The sequence below is a fragment of the Capra hircus genome, chromosome 19 (assembly GCF_001704415.2).
Source record: "Capra hircus breed San Clemente chromosome 19, ASM170441v1, whole genome shotgun sequence".
NCBI lineage: Eukaryota > Metazoa > Chordata > Mammalia > Artiodactyla > Bovidae > Capra > Capra hircus.
The window spans coordinates 21644608-21671185 of NC_030826.1; the positions used below are offsets into that span (position 1 = coordinate 21644608).

At 57.6% G+C, this 26578-nt stretch overlaps 1 protein-coding gene across 5 annotated transcripts in view; it reads left to right on the top strand.

The window, feature by feature from the left end:
- The window catches only part of ABR (active BCR-related), a 188535-nt gene that overhangs the window by 159025 nt on the left and 2932 nt on the right, over nucleotides 1-26578 (top strand). For 4 of the 5 annotated variants that reach the window (XM_018064362.1, XM_018064365.1, XM_018064363.1 and 1 more), the window contains 6 exons: nucleotides 20332-20391; nucleotides 20613-20722; nucleotides 21436-21575; nucleotides 22723-22857; nucleotides 23874-23979; nucleotides 26115-26262. In XM_018064362.1, the coding sequence (XP_017919851.1) occupies nucleotides 20332-20391; nucleotides 20613-20722; nucleotides 21436-21575; nucleotides 22723-22857; nucleotides 23874-23979; nucleotides 26115-26262 (699 nt within the window). Of the gene's footprint in view, nucleotides 1-6479; nucleotides 6944-20331; nucleotides 20392-20612; nucleotides 20723-21435; nucleotides 21576-22722; nucleotides 22858-23873; nucleotides 23980-26114; nucleotides 26263-26578 lie in introns of those variants that run through there. The other variant, XM_018064366.1, reaches the window with a different exon arrangement.

The following is a 26578-nucleotide window of genomic DNA, read 5'->3' on the forward strand; positions in this document are numbered from 1 at the left end:
GTCCTCCTAGGATGGTCCTGCTTTTGATTTGATTCAAAACCTTTGAGAAAAGGATTTAGTGGGGGAATTGCCAAGGACTCCCCAAGTGAGGGCTGAGGCTGGACATGACTGCAGATCGGGGCACCTTAGGTGGTCTCTGCTGGCCTCCCTCACTGCAGGTGCTGCAGAGCCCACCTCCACCCCTCACTCAGCCCAGCCTGGCCGTGGCAGGAGCTGTGTGGGCAGTGGTAGCTCTCTGTGAGGGTCTGACCCCTGGGCACAGCCCATTCCGTGTGGGCTGACACAGGGGAAGCTGGGCATAGCCTCTCACACTCTTGGAGGCAAGAGCTGAGCTGCGCTGGCTTCTGGGTGGAGGTGACCCAGAAAACACCAGCTAGACTGACTCCATGAGATAAGTGTTAACCCTATTGTAAGGCCGCCGAAGAGAACCCACACCAGCAAAGCAGAGACCCAGAGTTTTGTCAAAGCAGAGAGAAAAGTAGAGCTAACACATGAGTTTCAGATCCAGCACTCTGACCCAGAAGTTTCCTTAAAAAGCCCTTAATCTCCCGTCTTCCAGATCTACCCACCCTGGAGGGGAGCAAGGGGCAGTGGCCATGGTAGAGGAATAGCAGTTCTCATGGGAACGGTCCATCTGCTTAAAGAAGGACCAGAGGCTTCAAGGTCTGCAGGCTTGGGGGCTACTGGGGTGACCTGAAATGCCCCCAAGGCAGGGAGTGGTGGACAAAGGCGGTGGGAGAGGCAAGTCCTGTCTTCCCGTTTCAGCCAGGGGCTCCCTGCTTCTGCCTTTAATTGATGGGGGCAGGGAGACTGGCATTAGATTTCATTTGGAAAGAAAGCAGGGTGTGTCCTCTGCTTTAAAAAAAAAATCATCACTGACCACTTGTCCAGTCCGGGCTCCTGTTTGACAGGTGTGAAAACTACGTCTGGAGAGAGGGAATGGCTGCCACAGTGACCGGGCAGGATTCACTCCCTGGTTCCCTGGCTCCTCGGACTGTCTTCTGCTTGTTTGGAGCTCAATGTTGGGTGGGAAAAAAGAGTTGCTTCATATTAGGGAAAGAGGAAAAAGCATGGAGGCTCAGGGGCCCCTGAGCTCCTTTCAAACCCTCCTGCCTGAGGCTGTTATTATGTTTTCAGTACACGGCCTGGGAGGCCCCATGGAGTGCTCTGCCCACCCGCTGCTGTGTGGGAGCCCCCCTGGTCAGGCACGTCCTTCCTGGGAGCAGGAGCAGGCAGGTGGCCTGCTGGTGTCAGTCTGGCTGTGAGTTACATCATGACTTGTGCTGTAAGGAATGGATCGGATGTGTGGTGGGCGTGCTCTGCCCACTCTGTCCTGGGTGGGTTTTGTTTGAGGTAAGCAGGATGTTCCCAAAGGCTCAAGTGGATTTTCCATCCTTTTCCGTGACCAAATGTGCCGTGAGAATCACTCGGGGTTGCCAGGGACGCGCCAACAGGACAGTCTGGCAGTGGACAAACTCTGTGGTTCTCTCATCCTCTCCTGGAGCCCCCAGACATCCCAGAGACACACCAGCCTGGGGTGGCTGGGCAGAGTGCATGGGGAGCTGCGCCTGATTTGCACTGGCTTGTTTCGGCTGGGCCTTGGGAGACAGGAAGTACACCTTGAGGTTAGGCTGTGGAGCAATTGCCTTCGAATCCTGGTGGCCCCCTGTCCCAACACCTTACACCTCGGGTCAGAAGCTGCTCCCCACGCCCGCCCTGGGTGGCCGTCTAAAGCCACCAGTAGTAGCCAGTTATCCACAGAGTCGAGGCACCAGAGCTCAGAGACCTGCAACGCCGTGCACGCTGTTAGCAGGCAGGACTCAGGATCGGAAGTCCTGGCCTGGATGCCTGGGAGAGTCCTCAGTTGCTGACACTTATCTCCTCGGAGGGCAGGTCAGTGGTGGGGCAGCCAGGGCTTGGTTTGGAGTGTCACAGCTCCAAGTGAGCTGCGTCCTGGGTCCTCCCCACCTGGCATGTGGTGGGTGTCTATTCAGTGCTGAGTGGCTGGGTAAATGAGTGAAAATGTCGCTTCTAGGCTCAGCTCTGCCACTGGCTACTTGGAGACTTTGAGCAAAGTGTTCCCATCTCCAGTCCTAACGCAGGCCTGGAACATAGCAGATACTCGGAAAGGATGGAGAAACGGAAATGTGTCTCACTTTCTCCTTCTCTGGTGATCTCTGCCCTTCCAGTCCACAGTCTGGGTCAGGATGGGTACAGAACAGGGTGAGAACACCCCTGAGGAATGCAGGGACCCCCGAGCTATTCATCTTAAGGGGACTCTCTGCCTCCCTTTCTCCTAGTTCTCCTGTGGTGTGCCACCCCCCCTGCCAACTCACACACCCTCTGCATGGGCTCCTGGGTGCTGCGTGCCCTGCTGGTTCTCTCTCTGGCTGGACTTCCCTCCCGGTCCTCAACCTCAGCGCCAGCCCGGGCTCATCTCGGGCTCCAGCGCCAGCACTTGGCCTCTCCAGGTGACCCCTGGGGGCTCTCCCCTGCCCCCACTCCCAGGCTGTCCATGCTGGGGTGCCAGTGGACTTGGTCTAGCTGGCCGCTCACGAACCCCCTTTCCTGCCCTCGAGTCGTTCGGCTGGAGGACAGGGACTGGGAACCAGGGATCCAGCCTGCCCTGAGGGGAAGATGAAAGCCGTTCCAGTGGGGAAAAGGAGGTCACTCAAGAGAAGCCGCAGCAGCTCCGCAAGGTTCTGAGAAAGAACCTTCCTCCTCGTGTTCACAGGCTGGAGGACGTGCCTGGAGCCATCCCTGCCCCTCGCTGTCACCAAGGCAGCCTGGTGGCAGCCCCTGCCCCGCCTGCCCACACAGCTCAGCTGCTGCTATTCCCCAGTGACCTTTTTTTCTTCAGCGATGCCGCTGCTGATCACTTCAGCCCGATTTTCGCCTCCGTCACTGCTGTGCTGGGTGGCCGGTCCCAGCCACCCCAGGTGTCTCCCCCTCCCTCGGGGTAACCCGAGGTCCTGCCCGCACTTCCCTGGGGACGGCCCCTCTCATTCCTCCGGCGAGCCTGGGGAGGGGGGTGAGGAAGGATGGGACGGTCTACTAGGAATGTTTTTAATTCCAAAGGCAGCGACATCTGTTCGTGTGGGCCTTCCCACCCAGGCTCTGTTTATCCAGACAGGGGGCCCTTGCTCATCCTCAGAGGCCGGTTCTGCCAGGTGTGGTGGGATGGACAGAGGGGGAGGGGGTGCTGTCACTTCCTGGGTGGCCGAGACACCCTGAGCCCAGCCCACCCAGCGAAGCTGAGGAAGGTTCTGTGGTGCGCTGGAGGGACCAGAACTCAGACGACCACTTTTGAGGAATTTCTCAGGAACATTTGTCTTGCACAGCCCCCCCATCCCCCCACCCCACAGCCTGCTCCTCGACCACTGCTTCCAGGAAGGAGTGAGTCAAGCTTGGGGAAGAGAAGGCAAATCTGTGCTGTCCCTGGAGAACCCCCAGCCCACCGGGAGGAAAGAAAGATGAGCATCTCAAGGGAAGAGCCTCCCAACAGCTACCCATCTGCTAAGGTGCTTATGTCACCATGGAGACCAGTTGGCCATCTTTCATCCAATCAGAGCTCACTTTACCCAGACAAGTGTTGAGCCTAGAGTTCCTAAGACAGACAAGTATAAGGCTTTGGGGACAGGATCTGCACCGTCCCCCTTCTCCCACACACCTGCTGGGGGACACGCCTTGCACAGCATCCCCCTAGCTGCACCCTGTGGCATGTGACCCAGATAGAGGGCAGAGAACCTTAGAAAGCCAGTGAGGGGCCAATTCTGAAGTTAACAGCTGGCAGTGCCCAGCACGGACCACGTGTCTGCAGCAGGTGAGCATGGTCAGCAATTATAATGGCACCTTACCAGCCAGTTACACAACCAGCTGAGGGGTGCAGAACAAAGCCAGGGAGGGTGACCTTTTTTTCTTCTGGCTCAGGCCAACCCCTCCTCCTCCAGAAAGCCTTCCCTGATGCCCTCTGGCTAGAATTTTTCTCTCCTTTCTCTCAACTTCCATGGCACTTGATCTGTGCTTTCCTTGTGGCCCAAGACGGGGTTTATGAGGGCAGAAAGACAGTGCTTTGTCCATCTGGAAATGACACGTGGTAGTTGTACAGCTGATACATGCTAAATGTATGAATGCCTCTCTGTCTCCCATTTGGAGGTGTTTAAGCCTTCATCTCCTCTCCTCTCTTGGGCTGTCAACTTTTTCAAGCACAGGCTTTTTATTTTGGCTGTGCTGGGTCTATGTTGCTGCACTTGGGCTTTCTCTAGTTGTGGCGATCGGGGGCTACTCTTTGTTGCAGTGATCAGGCTTCTCAAAGATGGATCATCTTGTTGGAGAGCATGGGCTCTAGGCGCTCGGGCTTCAGTAGTTGCAGCACACCGGGGCTCTGCTGCTCGTGGGATCTTCCCAGACTAGGGATCGAACCTAAGTATCCTGCATCGCCAGGGAAGTCCCAAGCACAGGCTTTTGGTTCATCTTTGTGATTTCGAGTCAGGCACATAGCCAGGCTCTAAGTCAGTGCCTCTTGAATGAAATGACTAGGATGGAGAGGTGAAGACCCCAGGAATGAGTGAAGCCTTGGAGGAGGTGGGTTTTGTGCAGCTGGTGGGGGAGGAGGGGAAGCTGCTGGCCCCTCAAGGGGCTAGAGGAACACTCTCTTCTGAGGTAGCACCCAGGTTCCCTGGGGGAGCAAGTCAAGAGTAGGTCAGGCCCCAGGGAACATAGGCACATCCTTGCCTCAGTGGGCCTCTTCCCCTCCCCCTCAGGGGTTACTGGGAAAACTGTGGCCCCACTGAGCTGCACCAGTGTGAGCAACTTGGGCTCAAGTAGGGGAAGAGGGTCTGTGCAGCCTTGGCAGCTCAGCCTTGTCTGTGCTGTGCAGAAGAGGGTGTGAATAGTGAGCCCTGGTGGCTGATCCAGCCCCCCTGCAGGGACAGCCAGAGCCCAGCAGAGTCCCAGGACCCTGCCTCCACCACCAGGGCACAAGGCAGTGCAGGGCCAGCCCCCGGCACACTGGAGCATCATCCCGATGACGAGGGCCTAGCCAGACCTCTTTCATGGCCCGGCCTGGTCTGGGAAAGTGCTTAGCTTCTCTGTACCCTTAGTTTCCTCAAATGGAAAATGAGGGTGCCAGGACATACTTCCTAAGGTCAGGGGAGCTGTGAAGGGTTAGCGTGTGAAGAACACATGGAGGGTTAGCAAGGTACCTGTCGCCTAGTAAACTCAGTGAGGGTCACTTTGTCATGACCAGGTCTTGGTTACCTCTGCGATGAAGCCCCTGCTTTTTCCAAAAGCGCCACGGGCTCCAATGTTAACCCAAAGACCTGCGTGCTGGTTGAGATTCAGTGGGTGTATTCTAGATGCCAAGGGGCTGATTCTGGGCCCCTGCCTACCTGCTCTGGGGGCCTAACCCAGCTCTTTCCTCCCCCCTTCCCCCCACCCCCTGAATCCAGAGAACCAGCCACCCTTCAGTGGTGGTGAGCCCCAGGGTCTTTGGGGGAGACCTGTCACTTACCAGCTGAGTTTCCATGACCTCAAGCAAGAATTTCACCTCCCTGAGCCCCAGTCCTCACAACTCTAAACGGTAACACCAACGTCACAAAAGTCATGAGGCTTCCACCTAAGCGGATATTTGAACGCCCTTTGCACGGGACTCAGCTTATGGTTGGCACTGCTGGTTTCCTTCCTCTGCCGAGTCAAGCTCTGGAGGGTGTGACGTCCCGATGCCTGTGGGTTGTTTGGACCCTAATCATCTTGGATCCAGGCCTTTTGCTAAATGAACACTGATCAACGGTCAGTGGACTTTCTCCACCCCTAGCAGCACAGCCCCTTTTGTGGCTTTTCTGGTGAAGGGCACCAGCCATGGTTAAAAAGCACCGTGAAAGAAGCACCTCTTGCTGGACATCCGTGACCAGTGTCATCCTTGGATTTTTTCGCTCAGGTCCCCAGAGAAGACTTGTAGTAGCCAATTCCTTCGGGGCTGCGAATGCGCAGGAAGCTGCCCAGCTAGGGGGTCTTCATTATTCTTTACACAGGAGGAGGTTCGTGAGTGCCAGTCCATGTGGGTCTGGCCCCATCCCTGAATTGGCATTGCTGGAGGCGTCTGGAACCAGAGTTGGGGGAGGGAAAGCAGAGCTCCAGGGCAGTCCCAGTTCTTTGCTCCGGGACAAGGGCAGCTGTTGATGGCTCCTGGCGCTGCAGACCCTCTCTGGCTTCCCCTAGCCTCCGTCTCAAACAACTCAGCCCCAGGGAGCCGCCGTCTGGTGGGGAAGGGGTTAACCCGGGCTCTAGGGGAGAAGGGACTGGCTGCTTTCGCTGCTTGTCAAACTTTATTTAGTAGGGGCTGAAGGGAGGGCCTGGGGTGGGTGAGGAGGAGGCCCGGCCTGCCAAGAGTTAAAAGCGGGAGGTTGGGTGTTTTGGAGGGGGCAGCCTCCCGCGCCTCCTTTGAGTCACTTCCTCCGGTGGGGGCGGTGGGGGCGGGGGCTCCCCGGCGGCCTCGGGCGCTGCCTGCGCGGAGAGCTCGGGCGCTGGCAGCCCGCTCGCCTGGCCGGAGCCTGGCCGGACCGCAATCCGAGCGTCTGCGGGGAGGGAGGACTCAGAGGGAGCGGAAAGGGGCGCCCCGCACCATGCGCTTCCCTGCCCGGCTCGAGTAACTGCGCCCGCCTGCCCGCCTCCAGCGGCTCCGGACCCCCGCCCCGGCCGCCTGCGCTCCAGTCCCCGGAGCGGAGCTGGCCCCGCAGGCTGGGTCGCCCGTCGTCGGGCCGGCTCTGCCACCACCACCGGCATGACCGACATCCTGCCCCAGCCCGACTGCAGCCTGAAGGCAGTGTGCGAGCCCCTGGAGCGCTGCTGCCTGGATCCGCTGGAGGAGCCGGGGAGCAAGCGGCCCCCCAACACGGGCGCGCGGCTCTGGGGCCGTGTGCGCAGCAAGCTTCTCCGCCAAAAGGTGCGCGAGGGTGTCGGAGCGGGTGGACAGAGAGGGACTGAGGTCGGTGGGGGGTGCTGGGCCCCTGGGCATCCCCTTCTGGGAGCTCATTGCGCCTCCTGCCTGCCCGTGGGGTCCCAGGACAGAGGCTGGCGTGAGCTGTGGGTTGGCTCTAAGTGGCCTCAATATGAGTAATGCCGTTGCTACCCCTACCCCTACATTCTCTGCATCTGTCCGTCTTAGGAAAAGGGGGGCGCCTGTCTCCTGTGGGAGAGTACTGCCTGACTCCTTTCTGAGTCTCTATGGGCTCAGAAATATGAACTGGCAGAGGCAAGGGGCCCCTGAGTCTCAGTTTCCCATACTGCGTCCAGCCCAGACCCAATCCCCTGTGTCCAGAATGCGGTTGGCCGCACCTTTGCTGAGAGGCAACCTCAGAAACGCCAGTGTGAGGTTTCTTTGTGTAAGGCTGTGGGGAGGTCCTGGTGCTGCTGGGTCTGGGGGCTCTAGGCTGCCTCTTCAGGGACCACCCAGAGGCCTGCTGGCCCAGTGCCAGCCAGGCACCAGGCAACCCAATCAGTGTGCCAGGGGTTTCCTGACCCAGCGGGCAGCTCAGACCAAGCCATGCCAGGGCAGACTGCCCGTCCTGCCTGTCGCCTCAGACCTTGGGTGGGGATGAAAATCCGAGATAGAAGCTGACTGTCCTGCAGCTGGGCAGGCTGCCGCGGGGCTGGCTTTGGGCCCTGGCATGGGGCATCTGAGCAAGAGCCAGACCAGCGCCAAGCACACACTGAAGCGCTTGATAACTGTAGACCAAATCAGGCGCCTCGGCAAGTGTCACAGGGTGCCTGTCCTTCAAGGCAGTGATAAGGGAGGCTTGGGCTGGTCTGTGTGACTTGGTGGGGATTTGCACATCCTCCTGTGGCTCCGAAGGAGGACCCTCTGCACAGATCCTCACTGCCAGGCAGCGTAGAGGCTCCTGGCACCTGTAAGAGAAAGTGATCTTGGGGCCTGTTGGCTCCTTGCCTAGTTTCATCCCCTGCCAGGGGGGTATACGTGACCTCCCAGAGGTGACATAAGTCCTGGAAAGTGCTGGGCAGCAACTTGAGCTGGCCCGCAACTGGCCCCTGTGTCACCTTCAGCCTCTCCAGGGACCAGACTTGCAGAGCCCTGCTGGCCTCAGCGGCTCCCAGAGCCCCTCTGTGCTGAGACAGCTGTCTGTGCCCGGCAGCTCGGAGCCATCCCCTGCCTGGACCCCCTTCTCACCCCCTGCTGAGGCCAGCAGACACCAGCCCTAAGCTCATTGTCCATTTCCAGACCTAGAGGTTGGCAAGAAAAGGATCCTGCAGTTTCCTGGCCCAGTGCCAGCCAGAGGCTTTCTGGTTTACCTGCCCCCTTTTTTTTTTGCGGGGGGCGGGGAGGAGGGGAGAGAGACTAGCAGGTAGAGGGCAGTTTGCCAACCCCAAAACTCCAGACTTTGAGTTCTTCCCTTGTGCATTAGTGAGTAACAAAACGAAAAAGTCACTTGAGGAATTCTTCAGCCAGCTTCGCCTCTTTTGGTATCTGATAGCTCCATGGGCAGAGGGTGGTGGGCCAGCCAAACTGGGCTGCCAAGCTGATCGGTGTCCGCACAACTGCAGGGTGGCTGTGGCTCTGGGATGCTCCGAGGGGCAGATGACTCAGTTCCCTAGCCCCTGCTGTGCGACAGTGTCAGTATCACGGACGCAAGGGTCTGTACCGTGGGTGAGAGGGGCATCCATTCACCCTGCTGTGCCTGGGGCTGGTAGATGAGCAGGCAGGTGGAACCAGACCTGCTGCCCACCTCCTTTCTTTTCACAGCTGCATTAACCTATTTTTTTTTTTTTTTTCAGTGCAGTAGGCTCACTGCCAGCTGAGGGGGCTGGACTCAGACAGCAGCTTAGGTGGGTGGGGGAAGGGAGCCAGGTACTGCCCAGCCCGGCAGGAGGGGGTCTCCTCATTAACTCCTCATCCAGCTTTTTGCCACAAGGATGTGATACTGTGGATGCCTGAGACACCTGTGGCCCTCCTGCTGCCTCTTAACTAAAAGATTCAGGAAGGCTGGAGGGAGGTGCAAGTGACTCATCTGGGGACTCAGCGCTGGGGCTGAAGAATCTGTTTGAATGGAAAAAGCTCAGTGTTATCAACCTATAGAGCCTCTGGCCCCAGGAGTCTGCAGTTGCTGGAAGAGGGGAGGCAGGGACCGCTGGCGGACTCTCCTTTGGGTCCTGGGTGGGGGCTGTGGTTAAGGTTGTGTTTGTCCCGGAGGGGAGTCCTGGGGCTGAAGCCTTACACTAGCCTCTGACTTGGCAGTCGGCTTGTTGTGCAAGCGCTTAGCAGAGGAGACACGTGGCATTTGAGTTTGTGGGTTCTGCCAGTGCTCTCTGCATTTAACTTCACATTTCTACTTTCCTTTTCCTTTTTTTTTCCCTTGGCTTTAAGTCACGCTCAGGGAGACCAGGCTCAGTGCCTGATCTTCCTCCCATTCTGCTTCTTTCTAGATCCTTAGATTGCACTTTGGAGGGAGAAGGGCTGAAAGAGGAATCCCATCCTGTCCCCAAAAGTGTCCACAGGTTTTAATGGAGTCATTTGTGGGAGCCAGAGAGGCTAGTAGAGCCCCACGGAGGCAGTGGCCAGGCCAGAACTTTTTGTCTCAGGAGTGGGGGGTGTGGGTGGGCAGGAATCTGAGCCTCTACTGTCGCCCTACAGCCCAAGTGAAGACATCTAGACCCATACCAGGCCAGATACTGGCTGGAGGTGGAGGCTTAGGCTGATCTAGGAGGATCCAGGGGAGTGGGGGAGAACTGAGGATGGTTCCTGATGGTCCTACCTCTGCTTCAAGGGTCTGGGAATTACCCACTCCAAAGAGCTTCTCTTGGGAAGGCAGAGGCCAGCAAGGTGAACTGAGATGTTTCCTGCTGAGCTCCAGGATAGGGCCACCTGTTCTAAGATGGGGTTTGCTCCCCTCTATTGCTCAGGAGAGTCAGAGGTGCTACCCAAGAAAGGATGGGGGGTGGGGTTTGGCCCACTCATCTGGGGAACCTTAGGGTTCAAGAAGGTCCCTTTCTTCATCATCTTGAATGCATCCACTGGTCAGCTCCTGGCACCTCCCAGAGTCTGTCGTTTAACCTGACAGTTTCCTTACAGGTAGCATCAGGTATGCAAGCCACGTGCATGTCCCCAAGGCTCTGTCTGCCATTTACTGGCTGTTCCAGGCATGGAGAGTACAAGGGTGTTGGGGTAGAGAGATGTCTCAGGCTCATTTACTCTTACTCCATCATCATTTCCTTCAGCATCTGGCTGTGGGCATCAAAAAAGATGCTAAAACCTTAGGCAACAAGATCTCTCTCCTGCCCTGGCTGCCCAACTCCCTGCCCCCTTCCCCCATCCAGCACCCACCGCACACACCTTATCCACACACCTTATCTGTTGGACGGAAGGTACCTGCATCCTGTCTTCACCGTTTACACGCCCATTCACACCCCTGTAGTCATCCCTCAGCTGCAGGAAAGGGGCAGTAGCACTTCTCTCGAGGGCTGGAGACCCCCCGAGGGCAGCCCATTTCCTCCCGGTCTGGGCCTCTGTGTGCGCCCAGGATGGTGTCCACCCTGGTTGGTTTGGGGGTTTGAAAAGCAGAGTAGCAAGATCTTCCTGTGCTCCTGCAGCCATTGTTAACACATATTCCCCCGAGGGAGAGGACCTTACTCCTGGGGCTTCACAGGTGGTCTCCGGACCCCCGCTGCTCGCACTTCTCCCCTAAGCTGGCTCCCGAGAGTCCTGTTTGAATCCACAGAGCAGGAGTACTCCATTCTGAGAATCTGATAACTAGGCCCAAAGCCAGACATATGCACAAACTCTGCTGTTTCAGGCTTCCCTGGTGGCTCAGATGGTGAAGAATCTGCCTGCAGTGTAGGAGACCTGGGTTTGATCCCTGGGTGCGGAAGAACCCCCGGAGAAGGAAATGGCAGCCCACTTCAGTATTCTTGCCTGGAGAATCCCATGGACAGAGGAGTCTGGTGGGCTACAGTCCAGGGGGTCGCACAGAGTCGGACACGACTGAGCGACCCCCACTATCGTGTGCTGTTTCTTAGAAGGTCACAGGTCCCAGAGTAGGAGCCCCTGCTCTTAGTGCACTTGGCAAGCTGCTGTCTCTTGGCTCCTGGGGAGGTTAGAAGGGGCGCCAGCCCTCTCCAGCATCTACAGTCCGCAGGTGGCTTGGCCAGGCAGCCATGCCGGGCTTGGTGCCCCTGGCTTTTGGATGGCCTCAGCCCAGCGGGAGCTGAGCCTGCCAGTGCTGCCCAAGCCCTGTGGTGCAGAACTATCCAGAGGTTGTGAAGCTCCAGGAGAGCAGATATTTTGGGAAGAGCCCAGAAACTTCTGCAGGTGTCCATTTGGGGGAGTTGCCAGGTGCGGGTCAGGGCACACAAGTCTGGCCAGGCCCAGTCCTCTGCTGAGTGGCCTTGCCATCTGCCCAGATTATCGGGAACTAATCAGCAGGTGCTGTTTGGGCTTCCTTTTCCCTATCAAGTCGCACTGGGAGTTGTGTTCTGATGTCTTCCTAGCACCCAAAGGAACACACATCCCCATATTTGGAACCCACTCGCCCCAATCCCCAGGAGAAAGCCAGAGTCAGGTCTGGATCCTAGTGAGCCTTAGACTAAGGCCCCATTGTCCCTGCCCAGGTGGGCATAGAGAGGTGGGAAGTGACCGTGGAGTGCTAGGGGAACTCTGCTGCAGAGAGGCCGGGAGGGCCCTACAGTCCCTCAGCACTCAGTTGTGTCCGGCTCTTTGCGACCCCATGGACTGTAGCCTGCCAGGCTCCTCTGTCCCTGGGATTTTCCAGGCAAGAGCGCTGGGGTGGGTTGCCATTGCCTTCTCCAGGGAGCCCCACAGTGGTTTCCCTGATTCTGCTTTGGCTAAGAGAGCGTGGAACTCATGCCTGAGCCAGAAGCTGGAACCCCCTCTCTCCTGGACGGTGACCAGAGCCAGGGTCCCATGGCAGCTACAGCTCCTCTTCCCCTTGAATGCCTGAGTGTCCCCTCTGTGCTCTGGCCCCCTCCTTGGAGCAGCCCCACCTCCAACCAGGAGGCCAGAGAAGGAAAGGCATCGGGCCGCTAGGAGTCACGAGGCCTTGTTTTTCTAAACCTGAGTCTACTGTCTTGACTTGCTGTGTGACCTTGGGCAAATCTCTTCACCTCTCTGGTTCTCTGGCCTCAGTATAATGAAGGATCTGAACAGAATGATCTCCTAGATCCAGTTCATATGATGATTTTGGCCACGTCTCAAGATTCCTATGCCTAAGCCTTAAACTCTCAGCACGCTGGGAAAGTCCGGGTGGAAGAGGTCGCAGGGCTACCCCTGGGCCACAGCCAGCCATTCACTGACCACAGGAGGAGAGAGGTGAGCAGGAGTATGGGGCTTCTCAAGCCCTGTCCCGAAGGAGCACTAGCTGAAGGACATTGCTTCCTCCAGCCTATACACCCCGATTCGTTCATTTGGCCTTGGAATATTGATGGGGCACCCTCACGTACTGGGCACTGCAGAGGCAGCCCAGGGCAGAGGCCTTGCTCTGATGGAACTTTCTGTCCATGGGATTAGTCAGGCAATAGATGACATCATTTCATGCTGCACAAGTACTCTGAGGAAGATAAAATTGGGTAATAGATCAGAGAGCAAAGTGGAGGGGAGAGGCCTCACTTGAAAAAATAATTTTGAACTAAGACTTAAATGACACAGATTCTTGAAAGATCTGGGAAGGGCGCCTTCCAGGCAGAGGTGAAAACCCTGAACCGGGGCAACCATGGTATGTTCGGAGGTAGAGAGAGGCTGCATGGAGCATAGGAAACGACCTTGGACAGAGTGGGCAGCAGCCTTGGAGGAGTTGAGCTTTTAATCTAAGTGCAGTGGGAAGCCGCCAGGGAGGTTAAGCCCAATTTTAGAGATGCAGACACGTTTTGAGCATGTACTGAGTTCCAGACATCGTTCTTATCTTTTGATGTGACTTAGGTGGTAATTCCCAAGATGCTGATAGGCTTGGAGAGTGACATGATGAGGTCCCATGAGTGGCTTAGTGCAGGAAGTGCTTTCGCCTCTCATGCCCTTGTGCAGCCCAGGGCTCATTTAAGTTTTCGGCTGTTTCTTCCTTGTCCTGGTGGTTGGTCACAGAGCCCCGTCAGGATCAAGGCTGCGTGCCCTGGATGGGGAGCTTTTGGAGGTGTGGAGCCCCACCTCGCAAGCTGAGCCTAGAAATGGGCCTGCAAGTGGGGAGGACCTGGGGAGAATCCACAAGAGGCCCCTCAGAGCGAGCACAGCCCGGGGGATTGCTGTGCCTTGTTCCCACCAGCAGGCTCTGTGCCCGGACAGTGTTCCTGGTGGGGCAGGGAGGATGAGGTCAGTTTCAGAGAAGGACTTTTCATAATTCTTACCAAACCACTCTGAGTCCAGAGGGAGGCCCCTGAGCCCACAGTCCCAGAAGCCCTTGGCCTCTCTGTGGCCACAGCATGACACTCCCCGGATGTACCTCAGGGAGCCTCTCACTTAGGACTCTGACCTCTAAGGTGGCCCCTTCCCTTTGGGGACAGAGCTGCTGGGGGCTGCCTCTGTGTCGCCTTAGCCCTGTGTGTGCATGCTCAGCTGCTTCAGTTGTGTCCTTACTCTTGTTGACCCCCTGGACTGCAGCCCCCCAGGCTCCTCTGTCCATAGGATTCTCCAGGCAAGAATACTGGAGTAGGTTGCCATGCTCTCCTCCAGAGGATCGATCTTCCCAGCCCAGGGATGGAACTCTTATCTCTTATGTTTCCTGCATTGGCAGGCGGGTTCTTACCACTGAGAAGCCCTGATTTAGCCCTGACCAGTTCCTTTTCCTAAGAGTGACCCAGCTGGTGTCCCTGAGCTGGGGTTGGGGGGCGGGGGCAGCTTCCTGGCTGTGACTGTGGGCCTGATTCTGGGGTGAAGTCTGCAGGCAGAGCAGGCAGTGGTGGGCGGGCACGGAGCTCTGAGGAGGCTGGGGCCCCAGGGCTCGGGGAGAGATGTGCCTACTCCAAGTTTCGGCCTGAGGGCTTGATGGCATCGCAGGGCAGGCTGAGCCCTGGAATGCGGGTCACCGAGGGTGCTACAGGGCTAACCTGGCTTCAGTAAAAGCCCCATTCAGAGCTGCTGACCCCTTCATACGTGGGCCTCTGGGAACTTCAAAGTTCTGGGGGGAGGGGAGGCGAGCAGAGGCCATGTAGCCTCAAGCCGGTGCCACAAGCCGTCATGTAGCTCACCCTGCAGGTTGGGGTGGAGGGGGGACAGAGCTTGCTTGGCCTTATGGTGGGGGGCCCCGCCTCTGGGAAAACAGGGTGAGTTTACTGAGCCTGACCCTGGTCTCCCCCTAACACGGCAGGGTGCAGGCCCGACGCCCCCCCCCCGCTCTGCCCTGCCTCTCTGCAAGTGTCTCTCGGATGGCCACGTTGACAGAAGCCTCCAGTGCCCTCTTGGGGGGTGAGGGGGCGGGGAGGCAGGCTCTTGGCAGCACCGTTGTCCACCCGTTGCCAGCCCATGCCGCTCACGCCTGTGGTTTGCCCCAATGACAGGCTGGCTTCAGTGTCCCAGGGGGACCAGCCCAGAGCATGTGGATGCACTTGGGGGAGGGCAGCGGAAGGCCAGCCAGGACCGCCGCTGTGGCCACTGACCCGGGAGCCCCAGGAAACATGTGCCCATCGGACAACACACCTGGCTCAGGGCCTGGTCTTCACGACCCGGCGCTCAACCTCCGTTCCCCAAAGCACAGCCACACACCTCTGCCTTCTGTGTTTTAAGTTATTTATTCCTTCTGACTGCACTGGGTTTTCGCTGCTGCGTGTGGGCCTTCTTAGGTGTGGCGAGCGGGGGCTCCTCCGTATCGCGGTGCATCCGCGCCTCGCCGTGGCTTCTCTTGCCGTGGAGCACGGCGCTAGGTGGGCAGGCTCAGTAGCTGTGGCACGTGGCCTTCGTTGTCTCATGGCATACGTGGAATCTTCCTAGACCAGGGATCGAACCCGTGCCCCTGCATTGGCAGGCGGATTCTTAACCCCTGGACTGGAGGGAAAGTCCCACCTCTGCTTTCTATTCAGTGTCCTGTTCACCTGTGAGGGGGACAGCTTCGGCTGTACTGGGTCACTGCACTTCATTTTCAGTAGCCCTAAAAACAACTCTGGGCTTCGAGTGAAGTCCACGCCACCGCCCAGGACAGGGCCCGGATGCCAGGCCCAGGGTGCAGAGGGCAGAGCAGTGTGCTCAGTGAAAGAAAGGGTGGGAGAGGGCCCAGGGAGGCGGGCTCCTCAGGACCTGAGGCGCTCAGTGCCAAGGGGCTATGGGGAGGGAGGTGGGGGCCCCTGTCACCTGCAAGCCCCCCACATAAGCTGCCAAAGTAACCACCGCTGCTCTGCGCCCCCCCTCTGCTGGGATTGCAGCTGCCAGTTCTGACGGCTCACCGCGCCCCCCCCCCCGCCCCCTCCTCATGGATTAAAGGCGCCCACGTGAGGCCCGGGATGGGAGCGGGGAAGGGGTGGCAGCAGAAATCACCAGGAGAGAGTTGAGCAAGCTGCATGGTGGAGGGAGTGTGGGATGGTGGGGGGACAGTGCCCACTGTCAGAAGGAGTCTGACTCGAGAGAGCAGGAAGGGGGCCCCCAAATTTGCCGATGCCTCCCAGGCACTGGGAGATGGTCGTGAACAGCCCTTGAACCAGAGAGAGGGAGGGCTTTGGGGGGGTCTCCTGTCCCAGGCTGGGGAGAAACGGGCAGGAGGAAGGGCTTAGACCTCTCACAGGGGACCCCTGAGGGCGTTTCTGAAATGAAGATGGCACCCACCATCCAGGGAGGGTTTGGGTGCCCACAGGGCGGCCTCCTCTGAGCCCCCTGCCAGGCTGGGGAGCCCATTTCCTGTCCTGAATGTGAGGCTGCTGAGCCCAAGAGAGGGGAAGGCGGCCTCCCAGCCACCTGCCAGTTCTCTGGGAGACTCTGCGGACGCCTTGCCTGGGATGTGGCCTTCCCTTGGGGGATGGTGGTTCTTTCGGGGACATCAGTCCCAGAGGGCAGCAGGTTCTCCTTGGGAGAGGTCTGAACGTGCAGCCAAGACCTCACCAGGTCTAAAGGCAAAGGCAGAAAGGACACGGTCGAGCCGCTCCCAGAGGCTGTGTTCGGCCACTCATTGGTAACGTGCTCCAGGATGTTCTAGGACCTGCTTCTGTCTCCTGCCTGTGCTCCCTGGGGGTGGGCCCGTGGCATTTTTGTGGCCTGTGTGGTGAAGGAGGCACTCTTCGATGGGGGATCTCCCCACCTGTCTCACTCCCGCAGGTGATCTAGTCTCCCCCTGCTACCTGGTCCCCAGGTGAGGGGACAGCACCTGTCTGCTGGGACTGGATGGTGAGCCATCAGACGTTCCTGTCCACTGACATCCAGGAGGCTGGCTCCTCCGCCTCCAGCACTAATCTAATCAGGAAATAGCAAAGTCCACTTTTCCCAGGGGTTATAAATAACCACAGCAGTTCAGACAGCATCATTTCTCTGGAAAATGTGCCATGTCCGTCTCTACTCTGCACCCTCCCTTCTCTGTATTTAAATGACATCCTGAAATAGACTTGATTTCTGGAGTTGTGCTGGCCTTCCAGGAGACAGGGCTGCGTTGTCGGGGTGCTGAGGGGCTGGGTCGGCCTCCCCCACGCGGGTGCCAGGGCCGCACCTGCAGAGGGAAGTCGAGAATAGGGTGGTGATGAGACTCACGGTAAAACGTGACGGTGCCACCTTACCCAGACCTGGCCTGGGACAGACTGCAGCAACAGCAAATGGTCCAGGGGACGGGGTGGTAGTGTGGCAGGGAGGCAGAGGGGAGTGAACATTCCTGAGGCCTGGAGTTAATCTAGGGAGGCTCTCTGGAAGAAACAGGGCTGGGACTGAGCCTTCACATCAGGCTTGTGAAGGTCCTGTCTCAGATGCTTCCAGGAACACGTGGGGTTGGCTACTTGGCATTTGGAACAGAAGCAAGGGGGAGGGAAGGAATGAAAGAATCGTACTGGAGACGACCTGCCAGCCCCTAGGTCAGCCTGTGGTGCCAGACGGTGGAGGCCTCATGTCTCCCTTCCAGATAAACACTGATCACAGCAGCTGCCAGAGGCGAGGGCGCCAGGCTGGGTGCTGTACATGAGATCTTGCGGATCTAGCCAAGCTGAGTCAGGGAGACTTGAATTTGTACCCCAGCTCTCACTTCCTAGACATGTGGCAGTGAGCAAACTCCTCATTCTTTTTAAGCCTCAGTGTTCTCATCTGTAGAATGGAGACAGCTAGGAGGACTTACACCTCATGGGCCATGTTATGATGATTGATTGAGATGCTGTAGGTAAGGGGTTTGTTCTGGAGCCAGACTTAGAGGAAATGCTTACATGTCCGGTCAGTGTTACTGTTTTCCACAGCAACATTGAGGCAGGTGTGGACCCCCCACTGTGGAGAAACTGAGGTTCCAGGAGGTTAAGTGACCCGCCCAGATTCACACAGTTGAGTAGAAGAGTGGACATTTGGACCCAGATCAGTCTGATTCTGTCCTTGCACTTTCCCCACCTGGGCTGTGTCCACATGCCACTTCAGGACCAACCCAGGGGGAGCTAGGGCAGAGGAGGGCCCTAGGGGCCAGGACCATGGAATTGACCTGAGGTTTACGCTGATGCCAAGAGAGACCTACATGAGAAGGGAGTGGTCGTTCCAGAGTTGTGTGTCCCAAGGGCAGCAGCCGCCTCCGCCGGCAGAGGGCAATGGAGATCTCTCTGCTCCAGGTGGCCACTGCTGGAGGTCAGGGCTGGGGACGCCCTGAGGCTCTGTGTCCAAGACCTGGCATTCTGGAGGCGATGAAGCTGTCGGGGGCAGCCTGTGCCCCAGGCCTTGGGACATAAAGGTTAGGGGAGGGAGGTTCCAGGGGCCTTCCAGAATAGAGGGCTGGGGCAGCAGCCAGCCGGCGGGCCCGCACGCTCCCTTTGCACGTTTGAGGAGATGCTCGATCCTCTCCACGTGGCTTTCCCTCTGTCCCTGTTCCCCATTTCCTCCCTTCTCCAGGCAGGGGACTGCTAGCCGGAGGCAGGGCCTGGGCTCAGATGCAGGCCCCCAGCCCCCACTGCAGGCTTAGCTGCCCCCGTGCCCAGCAGGTATGTGGTGACAGAAGATGGGGAGAAGACTTACCAGGTACCTCGAGCTTTTAGAAGCCCCAGGGCCCAGGCCACGCTGGGCGGACCCAGACTCTAGTGAGGGGCCTGTTAGAACAGAAGTGTTCAGACTACACTCTACAGGCCCTGGGGGTGGGAGTCGTCCAGCGGTACGAGGTCAGGAGCATTCTAAGAGAATCAGCTTGCAGATTCTCAGCTCCCATAAGTGCTGCTGCCCCAAAAGTGAGTGGACGTTTGGGCCCAGATCAGTCTGGGTGCTGTTGCCTCGCCAGCGAATGGCCTTACCCCACCCCTTGCTCTGCAGAGGAGCCCGAGGCCCCCTAGAGACCCCTGCCCAGGGCTCCCAGGGCCCCTCGGTGGCAACAGGAGGGCCCCTTAAAATGTTGATGTGGGAATTGAGAAAGTAGAAGACTCAAAAGGCTAGGTTTCTGAGCCTTTCAAAATCACGTGGTTTCCAGTGTTTTGTTTCCACAAAAGTGGCAGAATTGTCAGCTGAGAGACCATTTAAAATAAATATTGATAATATGCAATTTAAAGCAAACACCCAGGAAAGAGGTTAAAGAAATGCAAACCTTGCTATAATAAAACTATTTTCAAAAACGAAAGAAAAAAAAGGACTTCCCTGGTGGTCCAGGAATTAAGACTGTGCTTCCACAGCGGGAGGTGTGGGTTCAGTCCCTGGTCCGGGAACTAGGATCCTGCATGTTGTACAATGCGGCCAAAACCCCAAAAAACTATTTTGAGCCCCATCTGTTTTATGTGAGCAGATGTTTCATCTTTTATATCTTTAAAAACCAAACCAAAAAAATAAAAGTATTGAACTGAAACCCCATTTCACCCTAGCAAAAAATAATATTCATGTACATACATGAACTAAAACAGAAAAAGCCCTCTACCCAATCTCATTAAGAGATGTAGTTCCACCAAAATGGTACTTTGCTGCTGAATGTTTATTAAAATTTGTAATATGTTGGTTAAATTTTTTATTACATACTGCTAATCATTGTACTAGTGAATCCAGAATATGTTTTGAACATTTGGAGACTTGTGGTCTCAGGAAATTTTTCATTTCTATTTACACAGATGTTTTCATTGAAGCAAAATATAATAGGGTGAAGAATAAAAGACTTAAAAAAAAAAAAAAACGAGGACATAATTCTTTGGGTGAAATAGACTAGAAACACAAAATCAAGGAGAAAAAGGAATGTTACAGGTTTCTACAAGGGAAAGAAGAACTTGTTTATATGTTTTTGAAATGGATGATGGTGGGTATCAAATCTCTATGGAATTTGGATTCCACTGAATACATTTAAGAGAATGATGTAACAGTTTTGTTTCAAGGATGTAAATATTTACATTATTCTGGAAATTATGTTCTTTGCAGCTATTTAAACTTGACTTGGAAATGTTCAGATATTGACTTAAAAATGTGCCAGGGAGTACATTGTTTTTCCAAGTCACTTTATGGACGCACAAGGAAAACCAGTTTGAAGGCCCCTGAACCAGAGTAACGGGCCCTGTTTGGTCACCTGTGAGGGATACCTCTGGGCCTCCCCTGCCGTCTCCACCTTCCTGGGGCTCCTGCCCAGTTTGAGGGCCCCCTCTACAGCCTATTTGCTTCCTGGGAGACTAGCCACTTACCTGTTATCTCAATGAGTCTTCACAATAATCCAGCAAGGCAGGGTCTTTACTGGCAATGAACAAACCAAACAAATGAGGTTTAGCAAGGTAGAAACTTCCTAAGGTCACCGGCCAAAAGTGGCTGAGCTGGGATTCAGACCCAGGGCTCTTCTTTACTTCTGCGTGGCACGGCCTCCTGTTTGCCACCTCCAGGTACGTGGGCTGTGCCCGCAGTGTACCTGACTCCAATTCCGGCAGTTGAGCAAGTTGCTGATAGACTGTGAGCCTTAGTTTGTGCATCCGTGAAATGGGGTGATAGTACACCTCTCAGAAGGCAGGTCAGGAGTGGATGAGAGGGGATGGACGAATGCGTCCAAGAGCGCACCCCGCCTCCCTCCCAGAGTGGGGGAATCCTTCACTAACTGGGGCAGTAAGGACCTGGGGCCTGGAGCCCCTGAAGGACTGATGTTGCGATGAGCATCAGCCCCCAGTTCCATCTTCCTGAACTTTTAGCCAGCGTCTGAGCCTGAGCAGCAGGGGGTGGGGGGCTCTGGTTTGGTCTCTGCTGTCACCTCTCTCTCTCACCTTCTCTTTCTTTCTCTGCAGCTGGATCCACAAACTGTAGAAACCAAGAACTGGCACACCGATGTGATTGAGATGAATGGGGTGAGCCGGGAGAGGCCGGAAGTGTCTGCACAGTGGGTGGGCAGCCAGGCCTCCCCCAACCCACCCAGCCCCTCCCCCCTCCTCTGCCTGCACCCTTCCCATTCCCACCCTGTGAGTGTTTCAGGGAGCCCCCAGGTGCAGTCCTGGGGGGCCCCTGTGTTGGGGGGCACTCCTTGGGCACTCATGCCCTGAGGGGTTGTGCCTGCCTTGCCCCCAACCAGATCAAAGTGGAATTCTCCATGAAATTCACCAGCCGAGACATGAGCCTGAAGAGGACCCCCTCCAAAAAGCAGAGCGGCGTCTTCGGTGTGAAGATCAGCGTGGTAACCAAGTAGGTGCTGCGTCTGGGGTCCCTGCCAGCCCTGCCCTCCAGGGCCCCCGCCTTCCAGGCCCCCCACCCATGTCTGGCACCCCAGCAGTCACCCTCCAGTTCAATACTCACAACAGCCACTTAGATGGGCAAAAGTGGCCGGCAGAGATGTGTTCCCTGCCTCACACAATGCTTTAGAAATAAATGAGCCAGCACTTAACATTGGGAGATTGCACGTGAAAATCCCAGATCCTCAGCATCCTGTAATAAATGGGGAGATGTGACAGCTGTATGTCTGTGTCTTGGTGTGGCAGCGGCCGGCTGGAATCCAGAAGTGGCTGCCCCCCAGGAGAAGGCATCCTTCGGCCCCCTCCCCTCCCCTTGTCTCCCCCTTGGCCCACCCTGTTCTGTAGGTGACCCACTGGGTCCCCCATAGCATTTCAGTGTGAGCCCTCTGTTCTGAGGAAAGCTCTTACTTCGGGCTTTGATTTCCTAAAACTTCCCGCCTTTGTCCCCTGCTGTCCCTCAGCACCCAGGCCTGGGGTGGGCTGTGGCGGCGGGTGGGGGCTGGTAGCATGGCCTCTTTCTTAGCCCTTTCCTTGTCCCCCATCTCCTGATCCCAGAGGCCAAAACGCTCCAAGGCCACGGTTTGCAGAGAGGGAGGGGCTACATGTAGGGATCACTGGGGATCCCCTTGCCCCTCCCTTCCCTCACATCCTCTACCCCAACCCCAGGCGGGAGCGCTCCAAGGTGCCCTACATCGTGCGGCAGTGTGTGGAGGAGGTGGAGAAGCGGGGCATCGAGGAGGTTGGCATCTACCGGATATCAGGGGTGGCCACAGACATCCAGGCACTGAAGGCCGTCTTCGATGCCAGTGAGTCTGGGAAGCCCAGCTGGGCAGCTGTGGGATGGGGGTGGGGGTGGGGGTCGCTCCAGCAGGCTCCTAGGGCTGGTGGGAGAGCGTAACGGAAGCAGGAGGCTTCTCCATGGAAAGACCCTGACCAGCTGATGGCAGAGGAGCCTTGGACTGTGCGCTCCAGCCTGGCACGGCATGGGGTGGACCATTGCCGAGTCCTTGTGATGTGGGCCTGCCCTGCATTTTCTTACGTAATCCGTTGCCCTCCAGCCTTGCCTCCGTTGCTACAGATAAGGAAACAGAGCCTCAGAAAGGCCAAGTACCCTGCCTAGGATTACTCAGTTCATAAGCTTTGAGCCTGATTTAAACTCGGATCTCGCTGACTCCAGAGTCTGTGTTCCTGGCTTTGTTGCTGGCCTCCCAGGCTGCAGGGAAACTAAAGAGCTTTGAGCCGGGCCGGCTGGCTCTGGCACCCCCACCTTCTCCGGTTCCCCAGTGCCCTTTGGGAGGGGCGCTGCTGCCTTTCACTTTGACTGAGCCCCTCGGTGGGAGGGTCTGACCTTTCTGGTTCTTAACCCCATCTTGCCGTTCAGGGTGCAGCAACAGCATTGCTAGCAGTCAGGACCCCTGAACTGGCTGGGCAGTGCTGATCCTATGGGAGCTGAGAGGGGGTCTGGTGGGTGTCCCCAGGCAGCTGCCAAGCAGACATGTTCAGGGAACCTGGGGGTGGGTGGGGGGAGCTGGGGACAGGCTGGCACATGGCTCCTCTATGCCACCCGGAAGCCAAGGCTTTGTCAGAACATGATTTTAGGTATAAAAATGTGCAGTGCCTTCCAGAGAGGGGCTTAGCGGCAGGGAGACTGCAGCTGGAAGGGGGGCATGTGACACGTGGTGTGAACGTGGCTCCAGGACTCTGGATGATGAACTGTGCTCCCCTCCCCTTCTCCCCCATGGAGCTGAGTCATGGACCACCTGTGGGCACGACCTACATCCCGCCTTTGCTGGGGAGACCAGACCAGAGACAGTGGGCTGGGGGTGCATGCCCCGAGCAGGCCGTCTCAGGGTGGATGGGGGGACAGATCGGGGCTCCCTGCCCCGCTGAGGGCTGCATGGGGGTGCGAGGGGGCTCAGCTAGCACAGCCCCTGCCCTCCCACCCCCCGACAGATAACAAGGACATCCTGCTGATGCTGAGTGACATGGACATCAATGCCATTGCCGGCACCCTCAAGCTCTACTTCCGGGAGCTGCCCGAGCCCCTCCTCACAGACCGACTGTATCCCGCCTTCATGGAGGGCATCGGTGAGCAGCGGTGGGAGTCTGAGGGCTGGTCTGAGCCAGGCCTCCCTGACCAGCAGAGAGAATGAGATATCTGTGCCCACCTGCCCACCCCCCACCTGGCGTGCCCATCTGCTCTGTGCCTTGGGCCCACATGGCCTGATGGTGCTCCAGAGGCTGGACCCACTCTCCCCCTGCCTGTCTCTCTTGCCCCTCAGGGCTGCCCTCTGTGCTTCCTCCTTGAACACTGACCTCCTTATTTAGAAACTCCAGGACCAGGCAAATCTGCCCCGAGGGTGTGGGGTCCAGGACCAAGGAGAAGCGAGCCTGGAGTGCACTTGGCCTGGCTGGTACCAAGCCTTCCAGAAGGAGTGCGCTCTCTTCTCTGACCGATGCCCAGGGTTGGGAGGACGCTGAGGGCCCCGCCTGGCAGGACTGTGGCCTCCCCTCAACCTGGGCCAGATCCAGGCCTGGGTGCATCCCTCCTGCCTCAACTTCTCCTGGTCCAGTCAGTGGAATGAGGAGCCCGCGGAAGGAGGGCCGCTGCCAGGCTCTGGCATCAGAAGTGCTTGAGAGAACATTTAGGGAGTTAATTCCCTGGTGGTCCAGTGGTTAGGGCTCTGTGCCCTTCACTGTCCAGGGCCTGGTTTCCATCCCTGGTTGGAGAACCAAGATCCTGCAAGCCGAGTGGCGCAGCCGAAAAAAAAAGAACATTCACACCAGTGGCATCCTTGTATCCTTACAGACCAGGGATAGAGTGGCTCCAGCCCCAAAGGCCCACAGCCTGCAGGGAAGAAGGGTGTCTGCTCCCCACCTGCCCGCCTCCTGGCTGGGTTCCAGGTCCTGAGTGGGGCCTCCTGCAGAAACCTGTTAATAGCCCACCCTTGGCAAAACACCAGCCCCATCCCTGCTGGGTCTGCCCCCTTGGCCCCTTACAGCTCAGGCTTCCCCCCAGGCTCCCGCAGCCTCCTGACCCCAGGGTGCCGGCCAAGGGCTCCCCGCCCGGAGCCCAGCCCCACCCTCGCCCTCGTGTCCCGCAGCCCTGTCAGACCCTGCTGCCAAGGAGAACTGCATGATGCACCTGCTCCGCTCCCTGCCCGACCCCAACCTCATCACCTTCCTCTTCCTGCTGGAACACTTGAAAAGGTAACGGGCAGGGGCCCTGCCCAGTCCGCCGGGGGGCCGGGGGGCCGGGGGGCGGGGGGGCGGGCTCCAGCTGGGCGGGACACATGCCCTGGAAAACCACACCCTAGGCGCCTCCTCGTGGGTGCTGGTCTCTGCTGGGCCACCGCAGCCAGGTGAGAGTTTGCCCTTCAGATTCTTGGCATTCAGATTCTTCTGTTTGGAGAAATATTGGGATCCCAGGGGCCACCTCAAATATTGGCCATAGAACCTTTGGAGAGGCGGGGCTAGAGCCAAGGACTGTAGGTGGAGCTTCCAGTCAGCGGGCCACTCAGTCCACTTGGCATTTTTTAAACGGAGTAGGAGAGACAGCCCCAGGGTGCACCGCAGACGGCAAGCATGCGTATGGTTCTGTTCAGTTACTCCTATTGCATGTGCTGGGTGATCGTGTAAAACGTGTCTGTTATTATGGGTCACAGTCCAAAAAGTCTGAAGCCCACTGGTCTTGACCCACACCTCATCAAACAGGTAGGGAATCTGAGTCCCCAGCTCGATGGGGACTTGCTTGGGTTTACCAGTAGCTCTGCCCTTGGGGTCCACATCTCCCAGATCCTAAACTATGGTCCATCCCACCTTCCGCTCTGCGCCTTCCACAGTCCGGTCAAATCAAGAGCTGCTAAAGCTGACACCTGCACCTAAGTTAGGAACGGAAGCTAGCCCTGACTATGACCTCATCACTCACTTTGGAGCCCAGGACTGGTCCCAGGTGTGAGTGGGGAGATGTTCCCAGGCGTCCCTGAAATCCACTTGCCATCCAGGACCAGGGCACCTCTGGTGAGGGGCTCTGAGCCCTCAGGCCCCCAGTGGCGGCTCGGCCAGGCCAGGCCAGGCTCTGGAGGGCCAGCGGAGACCTGGGAACGCCTGGGCTGCTGTCTTGTTTTTCCCATTATGAGACATTTTCCCTCTGGTTTGGCTGGGACCAAGGTCCCAACCAATCCCCAAATAGTTTGGCGAGTACTGTGGAGAGGACACACAGAGGAGTGGGGAGGAAAATTCATTAGGTTTTCCACCCTGGGAACCGGGCACAGTCTGTTCCCACATCTGGGCGCCTGGCCTGTGTATGTGTGTGTGTGGTGAGGGGTAGGGCCAGCTGCACAGCTGCCTCCTGGCGTGGCACTGTTTGCTCGTTTCCAAGGCGCTCAGCAGGCGCATCCACGGCTCCTGCCTGGAGGGTTGGGTGATGCTGCAGTGGGAGCTGGGGTCAGAGGCGCTGCTTGGGGCAGCTGGGTCTCAGCCCCAAAACATTGCCTGGGACCAGGGGGAGGCGCAGGGTCTCTCTCTCATGTGTTGGGTGGTACCGAGCCTGCTGGACACCAGCCCCAGATGGCAGCCCCTGCTGTCACTCAGGGGAAGTAAGCTACAGAGCATCTGGCTGATCAGGCAAGAGATGCAGAGGAAGATCCAGAAGGAGGCAGCTCTGGGGTCCCAAGAGGCAGACCCTTCTGGAAAAGCTTGGGAGGACAGCCCCTGGGCTCCATCTGTGACAGGGATGTTCCTGCCACAGCACAGCAGGCAGAGCCTCTGGCCTTTGGCCCCCGCCCGCTGGGACTCCTCCTCTGGGCCCCTCTCCACGGCTGGGCTGATCGTGGACAGCGCACAGGGTGGGGAGGAGCATGGGCTCAGGAAGCAGACCTCTTGGGTTCGGATCCCTGCTCTGCCACCTGCTGGGTCACCTTGGGCAGGCCATTTGACCTCTCTGCACTCTGGTTTCTTCATCTCTACAGGGGGGATGAAACTGTTACCTACCCAGAGACTTGCTTGTGATGAGCATGAGTTATTACAGGGAAAGTTCTTGAACCTGTAATAGTCTCTCTGAGGCAAGGGAGAGTTGGAGTGGGTCCTTCTGGCTCTTGCAGTTTACCATCAGTTCAGGGGGTGGCCCAGGAGCTGGGAATCTGTCAGTGGAATGTACTGGAACATAGCTGGGAACTTGGGCCCTTGGCTGAGTCCCCTCCTCACGGAGCGGTCTCTACCCTCAGGAGAGGGCGGGCTAGTGACCCCCTTGGGGAATCCTCCCAGGAGCGGTATTAGCCAAGGGTCTGGAGCTCCATGTGGCGGCCAGACGTGACTTGTGTTTCCGCCCCTCCCGTCCCTTTCAGGGTTGCTGAGAAGGAGCCCATCAACAAAATGTCCCTTCACAACCTGGCTACCGTGTTTGGCCCCACGTTACTGAGACCCTCCGAAGTGGAGAGCAAAGCACACCTCACGTCGGCCGCCGACATCTGGTCTCATGATGTCATGGCGCAGGTACCTCCACGCTGCCCAGGCCTGCAGCAGGTGCAGGGGTCGCACGAGCCGCCCTGAGGGGTGGACTCCTACCCGCCTCCCATCCTGAGCAGCGGGGCTGACGGGTCTGTAGGATGCCACCAAGGAGTCAGGGCTCTGGATGGTCCTGCTAAAAAGTAGGCGTCTAGACCAAGAGCCCACCAAAGGCTGGGTGTCCCAGATACTGGTTGCAGTCCCAGGAGCTGCCTGAGCCTCGGGAAGCAAACCTAGGGGTGTCAGGAAAATCTGGGGCCTTGCCCTCATGTGTGGAAGTTGGCGGGGTGCGGTGGGAGGAGCC